The 12,185-nt window shown below is 33.8% G+C and overlaps 1 protein-coding gene across 1 annotated transcript in view; it reads left to right on the top strand.

Annotated features, from left to right (window-relative positions):
* The window catches only part of LOC127735619 (uncharacterized), a 36,099-nt gene extending 25,123 nt beyond the window's left edge, over window positions 1-10,976 (top strand). Inside the window, exons 3-4 of the mRNA XM_052245853.1 lie at window positions 9,646-9,966; window positions 10,298-10,976. Coding sequence (XP_052101813.1) covers window positions 9,646-9,966; window positions 10,298-10,592 — 616 coding nt within the window. The 3' untranslated portion in view covers window positions 10,593-10,976. The remainder of the gene's footprint in view (window positions 1-9,645; window positions 9,967-10,297) is intronic.
* Window positions 10,977-12,185: the final 1,209 nt, after the last annotated feature.

The following is a 12,185-nucleotide window of genomic DNA, read 5'->3' as shown; positions in this document are numbered from 1 at the left end:
TTAAGATTTTTGATTTTGGGTCCAGTTTTCAAATTGGTCTACATTAAGGTCCAAAGGGTCCAAAATTAAACTTAGTTTGATTTTAACAAAAATTGAATATATGGGGTTCTTTGATATGCTGAATCTAAACATGTATTTAGATTTTTGATTTCGGGCCCAGTTTTCAAGTTGGTCCAAATTGGGGTCCAAAATTAAACTTTGTTTCAATTCAACAAAAATTGAATATATGGGGTTCTTTGATATGCTGAATCTAACCATGTATTTAGATTTTTAATTTGTGGGCCCCGCTATCAAATTGGTTCATATTGAGGTCAAAAGGGTCCAAAATTAAACTTTGTTTTATTTCATCAAAAATTGAATTATTGGGGTTCTTTGATATGCCAAATCTAACCGTGTATTTAGATTTTTAATTTTGGGTCCAGTTTTTAATTGGTCTACATTGAGGTCCAAAGGGTCCAAAATTAAACTTAGTTTGATTTTCACAAAAATTGAATATATGGGGTTCTTTGATATGCTGAATCTAAACATGTATTTAGATTTTTGATTTTAGGCCCAGTTTTCAAGTTGGTCCAAATTGGGGTCCAAAATTAAACTTTGTTTGTTTTCAACAAAAATTGAATATATGGGGTTCTTTGATATGCTGAATCTAACCATGTATTTAGATTTTCTATTTGTGGGCCCCACTATCAAATTGGTTCATATTGAGGTCAAAAGGGTCCAAAATTAAACTTTGTTTTATTTCATCAAAAATTGAATTATTGGGGTTCTTTGATATGCCAAATCTAACTGTGTATTTAGATTTTTAATTTTGGGTCCAGTTTTTAATTGGTCTACATTAAGGTCCAAAGGGTCCAAAATTAAACTTATTTTGATTTTAACAAAAATTGAATATATGGGGTTCTTTGATATGCTGAATCTAAACATGTATTTAGATTTTTGATTTTGGGCCCAGTTTTCAAGTTGGTCCAAATTGGGGTCCAAAATTAAACTTTGTTTGTTTTCAACAAAAATTGAATATATGGGGTTCTTTGATATGCTGAATCTAACCATGTATTTAGATTTTCTATTTGTGGGCCCCGCTATCAAATTGGTTCATATTGAGGTCAAAAGGGTCCAAAATTAAACTTTGTTTTATTTCATCAAAAATTGAATTATTGGGGTTCTTTGATATGCCAAATCTAACCGTGTATTTAGATTTTTAATTTTGGGTCCAGTTTTTAATTGGTCTACATTGAGGTCCAAAGGGTCCAAAATTAAACTTAGTTTGATTTTCACAAAAATTGAATATATGGGGTTCTTTGATATGCTGAATCTAAACATGTATTTAGATTTTTGATTTTAGGCCCAGTTTTCAAGTTGGTCCAAATTGGGGTCCAAAATTAAACTTTGTTTGTTTTCAACAAAAATTGAATATATGGGGTTCTTTGATATGCTGAATCTAACCATGTATTTAGATTTTCTATTTGTGGGCCCCACTATCAAATTGGTTCATATTGAGGTCAAAAGGGTCCAAAATTAAACTTTGTTTTATTTCATCAAAAATTGAATTATTGGGGTTCTTTGATATGCCAAATCTAACTGTGTATTTAGATTTTTAATTTTGGGTCCAGTTTTTAATTGGTCTACATTAAGGTCCAAAGGGTCCAAAATTAAACTTAGTTTGATTTTAACAAAAATTGAATATATGGGGTTCTTTGATATGCTGAATCTAAACATGTATTTAGATTTTTGATTTTGGGCCCAGTTTTCAAGTTGGTCCAAATTGGGGTCCAAAATTAAACTTTGTTTGTTTTCAACAAAAATTGAATATATGGGGTTCTTTGATATGCTGAATCTAACCATGTATTTAGATTTTCTATTTGTGGGCCCCACTATCAAATTGGTTCATATTGAGGTCAAAAGGGTCCAACATTAAACTTTTGTTTTATTTCATCAAAAATTGAATTATTGGGGTTCTTTGATATGCCAAATCTAACTGTGTATTTAGATTTATAATTTTGGGTCCCGTTTTTTAAATTGGTCTACATTAAGGTCCAAAGGGTCCAAAATTGCACTTAATTTGATTTTAACAAAAATTGAATTCTTGGGGTTCTTTGATATGCTGAATCTAAACATGTGTTTAGATTTTTGATTATGGGCCCAGTTTTCAAGTTGGTCCAAGTTGGGGTCCAAAATTAAACTTTGTTTGATATCAACAAAAATTGAATATCTGGGGTTCTTTGATATGCTGAATCTAACCATGTATTTTGATTTTTGGGCCCTGTTATCAAATTGGTCCACATTGAGGTCAAAAGGGTCCAAAATTAAACTTTGTTTGATTTCAACAAAAATTGAATTCTTTGGATTCTTTGATATGCTGAATCTAACCATGTATTTAGATTTTGGATATTGGACCATAATAGGTAAATTGAAAAATTTAAGTTCTTAGACCACATTCATTCTGTGTCAGAAACCTATGCTGTGTCAAATATCTAATCACAATCCAAATTCAGAGTTGTATCAAACTTGAATGTTGTGTCCATACTTGCCCCAACTGTTCAGGGTTCGACCTCTGCGGTCGTATCAAGCTGCGCCCAGCGGAGCATTTTATTCTAGTTTCATGACAATAACTTGTGTGTAAGTGTATGGATCTTTATGAAATTGTACTACAATCTTCCATATCACAAAGGGAAAGCTGGAATTGAGTTTGGGGGTAATTGCCCAAAACGTTTAGGAATAAGGGGCCAAAAAGGGGCCAAAAATAAGCATTTTTCTAGTTTCCAGACAACAACTTGTGTTCAAGTGTATGGATCACTCTGAAATTGTACTGCAAGGTACCATACCACAAAGAGAAGGCTGGGATTGATTTTGGGGGTAATTGCCTCAAAATTTTAGGAATAAGGGGCCATAAAGGGGCAAAAAAACAAGCATTTTTCTAGTTTCAGGACAATAACTTGTGTGTAAGTGTATGGATCTTTATGAAATAATACTGCAAGGTTCCATATCACAAAGGGAAAACTGGGTTTAAGTTTGGGGGTAAATGCCCTAAACGTTTAGGAATTTGGGGCCAAAAAACAAGCATTTTTCTAGTTTCCAGACAATAACTTGTGTTCAAGTGTACGGATCTCTCTGAAATTGTACTGCAAGGTACCATACCACAAAGGGAATTGAGTTTGGGGGTGATGAATCATAAGGGGGTTCAAAAAATGGGGGGGGGGGGGGGCGTGGGGGGCGGGTTCCTTTTTAAAATGGTTATTTCTGATTTATATATAAAAGCAAATAATAATGTTATGGTTTGAATAGGAAAATTAAAAAAATTTAAGTTCTTAGACCACATTCATTCTGTTTCAGAAACCTATGCTGTGTCAAATATTTACTTGCCGCAACTGTTCAGGGTTCGACCTCTGCGGTCGTATCAAGCTGCGCCCCAGCGAAGCATTTTATTATTAATGTATATATTACATTACATTGTGTAGATAAAGATTGTTGACATTTTATAGATAAGTTACATATCTATATTAGTTTGTGACAAATAAAAGAAAAAATATTTGGAACTGTTAATTATATTTGATTATAATTTGAAAGTAGATTTACACTGTATTACATCATATCTAATTTTAGAGAACTATTAATCATATCTAATGTTAAAGTGTTTTCCACACTTTTTTTCATCATGCTTGAAGATATTGATTGATAATTGGTATATAGTTTTATCATGACAAGTTATACAGATCAAGTTCGAAATTTTGTTTCGGTCTGATAATTTTGTGCAGGGTTATGGTACTTGAACTTGAAAAATTCACTCATTTCATCAGTTTTCCACACTGTTTTTATACGCCCGTTTACGGGACGTATTATGGTATACCGTTGACCGTCTGTCCGTCCGTCCGTCTGTCCTTCTATCCGTCCATCGTCAACATGTCGGACATTAATTCAAAAACGCTTTAAACAATATGCATGAAACTTTGGTGAATTGTTTATATCTATTGACGTGAGCTTCCTTTCGTTTTTTATACGACCGCAAAAATTAAAAATTTTTTGGTCGTATATTGGTATGACGTTGGCGTCGTCGTCGTCGTCGTCGTCGTCGTCGTCGTCGTCGTCGTCGTCGTCGTCGTCGTCGTCCGGCGTCGTCCGGCGTCGTCCGAAGACACATTGGTTTTCGCACTCTAACTTTAGTTTAAGTGAATGGATCTCCATGAAATTTCACCATAAGGTTCAATACCACAAAAGGAAGGTTGGGATTGATTTTGGGGGTTATGGTACCAACAGTTAAGGATTTAGGGGCCAAAAAGGGGCCAAAAATAAGCATTTTTGTAACTTTCAGACAATAACTTGTGTGTAAGTGTATGGATCTCTCTGACATTGTACCACAAGGTTCCATATCACAAAGGGAAGGCTGTAATTGATTTTGGGGGTAATTGCCTCAAAATTTTAGGAATTAGGGGCCAAAAAAGGGGCAAAAAACAAGCATTTTTCTAGTTTCATGACAATAACTTGTGTGTAAGTGTTTGGATATTTCTGAAATTGTACTACAAGGTTCCATATCACAAAGGGAAAGCTGGAATTGAGTTTGGGGGTAATTGCCCGAAACGTTTAGGAATTGGGGGCCAAAAAGGGGCCAAAAATAAGCATTTTTCTAGTTTCCAGACAATAACTTGTGTTCAAGTGTATGGATCTCTCTGAAATTGTACTGCAAGGTACCATACCACAAAGGGAAGGCTGGGATTGAGTTTGGGGGTGATGAATCATAAGGGGGTTCAAAAAATTGGGGGAGGGGGATTTTTTTTTTTTTTTTTTTTTCTTTTTTTCCTTTTTTTTTTCTTTTAAAATTTTCCATTTTAAGTTGGTTATTTCTGATTTATATTTAAAAGCAAATAATAATGATATGGTAGGAGATACACACCAAACAGGATGTGTAAATTATTATATAATAAGTATTGTGCAATAGCAAGAAATTTTCAATTGCACAGTATTGCACAATAGCAAGAAATCTTCAATTGCACAGTATTGCGCAATAGCAAGAAATCTTCAATTTAACAGTATTGCGCAATAGCAAGAAATATCCAATAGCACAATATTGTGCAATAGCAAGAAATTGTCAATTGTACAGTATTGCGCAATAGCAAGAAATATTCAATTGCACAGTATTGTGCAAAAGAAGATACTTCGTATAAATTGCTTATTTCTTGATCAATTTCAATGGGGTTTTATTCTTGAATTCTTGGGGTTCTTTAATATGCTGAATCTAACCGTGTATTAAGTTTTTGGATTTTGGGCCCCGTTTTTAAATTGGTCCACATTGAGGTCCAAAGGGTCCAAAATTAAACTTTGTTTGATTTCATCAAAAATTGAATTATTGGGGTTCTTTGATATGCCGAATCTAACCGTGTATTTAGATTTTTAATTTTGGGTCCCGTTTTTTAAATTTGTCTACATTAAGGTCCAAAGGGTCCAAAATTAAACATAGTTTGATTTTAACAAAAATTGAATTCTTAGGGTTCTTTGATATGCTGAATCTAAACATGTGTTTAGATTTTTGATTATGGGCCCAGTTTTCAAGTTGGTCCAAGTTGGGGTCCAAAATTAAACTTTGTTTGATTTCAACAAAAATTGAATATATGGGGTTCTTTGATATGCTGAATCTAAACATGTATTTAGATTTTAGATTTTTGGCCCAGTTTTCAAGTTGGTCCAAATTGGGGTCCAAAATTAAACTTTGTTTGATTTCAACAAAAATTGAATATATGGGGTTCTTTGATATGCTGAATCTTACCATGTATTTAGATTTTTTATTTGTGGGCCCGCTATCAAATTGGTTCATATTGAGGTCAAAAGGGTCCAAAATTAAACTTTGTTTGATTTCATCAAAAATTGAATTATTGGGGTTCTTTGATATGCCAAATCTAACTGTGTTTTTAGATTTTTAATTTAGGGTCCCGTTTTTTAAATTTGTCTACATTAAGGTCCAAAGGGTCCAAAATTAAACTTAGTTTGATTTTAACAAAAATTGAATTCTTCGGGTACTTTGATATGCTGAATCTAAACATGTGTTTAGATTTTTGATTATGGGACCAGTTTTCAAGTTTGTCCAAGTTGGGGTCCAAAATTAAACTTTGTTTGATTTCAACAAAAATTGAATATATGGGGTTCTTTGATATGCTGAATCTAACCATGTATTTTGATTTTGGACATTGGACCATAATAGGTAAATTAAAAAAATTGAAGTTCTTAGACCACATTCTTTCTGTGTCAGAAACCTATGCTGTGTCAAATATTTAATCACAATCCAAATTCAGAGCTGTATCAAGCTTGAATGTTGTGTCCATACTTGCCCCAACTGTTCAGGGTTCGACCTCTGCGGTCGTATCAAGCTGCGCCCAGCGAAGCATTTTATTATAAATTTCAGATATATCATTTCCGAGTTTTGGGGTTTTATTCATTAAAAAAGGGGTGATTTTCCAGTTTTCGGACAATAACTAAAAAAAAAATTTCGCCAATTTGCAAGAAACTTTTGTGAATTGTTCATATCTATTGACGTGAGCTCCCTTTCGTTTTTTTATAAATTTCGGATTTAGTGTTTCCGAGTTTTGGGATTTTATCATTAAAAAAGGGGGAATTTTCCAGTTTTCAGACAATAACTCAAAAACAATTTCACCAATTTGCAAGAAACTTTGGTGAATTGTTTTTATACGACCGCAAAAAAATTTTTGTGGTCGTATATTGGTATGACGTTGGCGTCGTCGTCGTCGTTGTCGTCGTCGTCAGGCGTCGTCCTGCGTCGTCCGAAGACACATTGGTTTTCGCACTCTAACTTTAGTTTAGGTGAATGGATCTCTATGAAATTTTACCACAAGGTTCAATACCACAAAAGGAAGGTTGGGATTGATTTTGGGGGTTATGGTACCAACAGTAAAGGAATTAGGGGCCAAAAAGGGGCCAAAAATAAGCATTTTTGTAACTTCAAGAAATAACTTGTGTGTTAGTGTATGGATCTCTCTGACATTGTACCACAATGTTCCATATCACAAAAGGAATGCTGGGATTGATTTTGGGGGTAATTGCCTGAAAATTTTAGGAATTAGGGGCAAAAAAAGGGACAAAAAACAAGCATTTTTCTAGTTTCATGACACTAACTTGTGTGCAAGTGTATGGATCTTTCTGAAATTGTACTACAAGGTTCCATATCACAAAGGGAAAGCTGGAATTGAGTTTGGGGGTAATTGCCGAAACGTTTAGGAATTCGGGGCCAAAAAGGGGCCAAAAATAAGCATTTATCTAGTTTCCAGACAATAACTTGTGTTCAAGTGTATGGATCTCTCTGAAATTGTACTGCAAGGTACCATACCACAAAGGGAAGGCTGGGATTGATGATGGGGGTAATTGCCTGAATATTTTAGGAATTAGGGGCCAAAAAGGGGCAAAAAACAAGCATTTTTCTAGTTTCAGGACAATAACTTGTGTGTAAGTGTATGGATCTTTATGAAATAATACTGCAAGGTTCCATATCACAAAGGGAAAGCTGGGTTTGAGTTTGGGGGTAATTTCCCTAAACGTTTAGGAATTTGGGGCCAAAAAGGGGCCAAAAAACACATTTTTCTAGTTTCCAGACAATAACTTGTGTTCAAGTGTATGGATCTCTCTGAAATTGTACTGCAAGGTACCATACCACAAAGGGAAGGCTGGGATTGAGTTTGGGGGTGATGAATCATAAGGGGGTTCAAAAATTTTTTTTGGGGGGGGGATTTTTTTTTTTCCTTTTTTTTTCTTTTAAAATTTTCCATTTTAAGTTGGTTATTTCTGATTTATATTTAAAAGCAAATAATAATGATATGGTAGGAGATACACACCAAACAGGATGTGTAAATTATTATATAATAAGTATTGTGCAATAGCAAGAAATTTTCAATTGCACAGTATTGCACAATAGCAAGAAATCTTCAATTGCACAGTATTGCGCAATAGCAAGAAATCTTCAATTGCACAGTATTGCGCAATAGCAAGAAATATCCAATAGCAAAATATTGCGCAATAGCAAAATATTGCGCAATAGCAAGAAATTGTCAATTGTACAGTATTGCGCAATAGCAAGAAATATTTAATTGCACAGTATTGTGCAAAAGAAGATACTTCGTATAAATTGCTTATTTCTTGACCAATTTCAATGGGGTTTTATTCTTGAATTCTTGGGGTTCTTTAATATGCTGAATCTAACCGTGTATTTAGTTTTTGGATTTTGGGCCCTGTTTTTAAATAGGTCCACATTGAGGTCCAAAGGGTCCAAAATTAAACTTTGTTTGATTTCATCAAAAATTGAATTATTGGGGTTCTTTGATATGCCGAATCTAACCGTGTATTTAGATTCTTAATTTTTGGTTCCCTTTTCAAATTGGTCTACATTAAGGTCCAAAGGGTCCAAAATTAAACTTAGTTTGATTTTAACAAAAATTGAATTCTTAGGGTTCTTTGATATGCTGAATCTAAACATGTATTTAGATTTTTGATTATGGGCCCAGTTTTCAAGTTGGTCCAAATCGGGGTCCAAAATTAAACTTTGTTTGATTTCAACAAAAATTGAATATATGGGGTTCTTTGATATGCTGAATCTAACCATGTATTTAGATTTTTGATTTTTGGGCCCCGTTATCAACTTTGTCCACATTGAGATCAAAAGGGTCCAAAATTAAACTTTGTTTGATTTCATCAAAAATTGAATTCTTGGGTTCTTTTATATGCTGAATCTAACCATGTATTTAGATTTTGGATATTGGACCATAATAGGTGAATGTCCAATTTAAAAATTTTAAGTTCTTAGACCACATTTATTCTGTGTCAGAAACCTATGCTGTGTCAAATATTTAATCACAATCCAAATGCAAAGCTGTATCAAGCTTGAATGTTGTGTCCATACTTGCCCCAACTGTTCAGGGTTCGACCTCTGCGGTCGTATCAAGCTGCGCCCTGCGGAGCATTTTATTTACTATCGACATAATCTCCCTTTTGATTTTTTATAAATTTCAGACTATACGTTTCCGATTTATGGGGTTTTATTCATTACAAAAAGGGGGATTTCCAGTTTTCGGACAATAACTCAAAAATGCTTTCAGCATTTTTTATGAAACTTTGGTAAATTGTTTATATCTATTTTTGTAAGCTCCCCTTTGATTTTTATAAGTTTTTGATTTTATGTTTCCGAGTTATAAGATTTTATTTGTTTATAGTCTTGACAACAGATTTACTAAGTATTACGCTACAGCACAGTGTTTTGCACAACAGGAAGAAATCTTTCATATAACCAATTTCAAGTTCTTTGACTACATTTATTCAGAAACCTATAATATATCAAATATTTAATTACAATCCAAATTCAGACCTGTATCAAGCTTGAATAATGTGTCCATTTTTGCCCAAACTGTTCAGGGTTGGACCTCTGCGGGTGTATCCAGCTGCGCTCAGCGAAGCAGTTTATTAGTCATGCTTGAAGATATTGACTTGATATTTTCTTTTTGTTTAACTTTACACCATGAAAAGTTATAGAACAAGTTAGCTTTTTGTTCCAGTATAATGAATTTTTACCCTGTAGGGGACTATGTATTGCCTTGAAATACTCTCAGAATGATTGTTTATACTTAAGTATGTGTAATGAACGACCTTGTTTGTTTTCAGTTTACCACTTGAAGAGCCGATTGTTATAGTTGGTGATGCTTCAGGGTCAATGGAAGTGGCTATCAAAACTAGTGTTATAATTGCTGGAATTTTAACAAAAATTACCTCTGCAAAGTTGGTTTTCTTCGACGATCACTCTAGAGATGCCCCTTACCTCCCTGAAAATGTAGAACAAGTTTTAAATCTAGCACTGTCCACAAAAGCGGATAATGCAACAGCGCCAGCTGCTAGTCTTTATCCATTCTATAAGAACAAGGAAATTGTCAAAACATTTATCATCGTGACAGATGAAGGAGAAAATGAACAGTGTGAGGAATTTTGGTGAGTACTTTAAATTATTTACAGGTTGTATACTTCTAGTTCAGAATCTACCACCGGGGTAAAGATAAACGCAACATGCAATCATCTCGCCAAATAAACAGGTTTCAAACATGTTTGAAATTTGATAACATTGAGTACTTTCAAGTATTTTAAAATAGCATCATTTTTGTGAAAAAGTGTAAACTTAATATCCCAAATCTACCTTTCTAGACAAATGACATGTAGATTCTCAATTATTTAATTAAAGTAAACAAAAAAAGGTATTAAATATTACTTTTGCTTATATTACAAAATTGCAGTCAGAATATGTTTATAATTTGTGTCTTTTTAGGTTTGCAGAGTTATTTGATAAATACTACAAAGAGGTATTCCCAGCTAGACTTGTCTTTGTGTCATTTTTACCACAACACAGCGAAGGTCAGATGGTAAGAGATCTCAAGGAAAAGGGATACAGTCCACTCCAGTTTAAACTTGATGACAACAAACCAGACTTAACTAAACTGGATAGTCTTATAGCTTTATTGTCCTTGGAGACTACAGACTTTGATGATGAGGTCTCGACAACAGAACAAAAAATTAAATTAAACGGACTATATTCTGTGTTTTCAGAATTGGATATAAAATGAAATCATAGATTGTAAATTTGAAAGTAATTCATCAGAACAATGAAACAATTGTTGAGAGCCTTCGTGGTTGGTCTTGTAAGGTTTAGTAGTGTTTCCTTATACTTAACATTCATACTGTGGCAATATAATGGATGTGAGTATTATATACACGGAAAGAATGAGGAGAGGAGTTTATCTGACTAACAAATAGTCTATGAAAACGACTGGAAAAAGTGCAACATGCTAATACACTTTGGCAAGCAATCGTCTCATTTCCAGTAATATCATTCGTTGGACATTCAGTCATCAATGCAATTTGCGATTATGTTAAGTTGTGAAGTTATAAAATATACAGCTGTTACATTTTTATACAAAATACTGAATAAAAAACTTTCCGTTCTCTAACTTTAGTTTGCCTCAACCAAATGTTATGAAACTTATACACAATGCTAATTACCACAAAATACAGATCAAGGATGAATTTTGGTGGTGTCACTTTTACCGTTCTAGAGTTATGCCTGTTTACAAATGGAAAAATTGCTGAATTTTTCGTTTCTGTTCTCTAACTTAAGTTAGCCTCAACCAAATGTTATGAGACTTATACACAATGCTTTTACCACAAAACTCAGATCAAGTACAAATTTGGGTAGCGTCACCTTTACTGTTCTTCAGTTATGTCCCTTTATAACTTTATATGATATGCAAGCGGGGGCATCATCTGTGTCCCATGGACACATTCCCCATTTATTTTCTGTATGTTTGAAATGATTTTTTCTAAGGAATGACAAAAAAAACTCTTCTTTGACAACTTACTGAATGTAAACGAAAGATAAATAAAATAAGGAATATATATTTATTCATGTTCAATCGATCATGAAAACAAGCATATAGATAATAATCAAGATGTGAAAAAAGCACATAAATATCAAAGCACTTGTCACAATCACAAGAAATTAAGCATACATGTTTTTGAAATTTACAAAAATTAATGAAAAGTCTTATAGTCACACCTAAAGTATACATTATATTGTCACTTAGTCCAAGTGAATGAGGTGTGAAGCAGCATCTACAAACTGAACTGTCGAAATATCCCGTTATGGTATCAAATCTTTATGTTGGAGAGTCTATCTTCAATGTCCCTGTTTTTTCGCCTCTGCAAAACAACATGCTTTCAACCAGCTGCACACTGTAGCTCAACTACTTGTTAGTCTAACAACCGGAAAGGTATTAAGCAGTTCTCCTCTACTTATTGCACCTGCTGTGTTGTTAATTGTACGTTAAAAAGACGCATTCGAAGTAAAGAGAACGGGATTTTTGGATTTGACAAGTGGAACATCTGTGGCACAGATACTCCGTAACGGTCAACCAAATATAACCACATCTCAAATCAAAAATTTGAATTGCATACCGCAAGGATTACTACAGATAGGAAGCATAACAGCATGCCACCACAGCACATCTCAAAACAGAAAATTACATTCCATACCGCAAGGTTTACTACACATAGGAAGCATAACAACATACCACCACAGCACATCTCAAAACAGAAAATTACAATTCATACCGCAAGGTTTACTACAGATAGGAAGCATAACAGCATGCCACCACAGCACA

The sequence above is a fragment of the Mytilus californianus genome, unplaced genomic scaffold (genome assembly GCF_021869535.1).
Source record: "Mytilus californianus isolate M0D057914Y unplaced genomic scaffold, xbMytCali1.0.p SCAF_3, whole genome shotgun sequence".
NCBI classification, from domain to species: Eukaryota; Metazoa; Mollusca; class Bivalvia; order Mytilida; family Mytilidae; genus Mytilus; species Mytilus californianus.
This window is presented reverse-complemented; position numbering and strand designations above follow the sequence as displayed.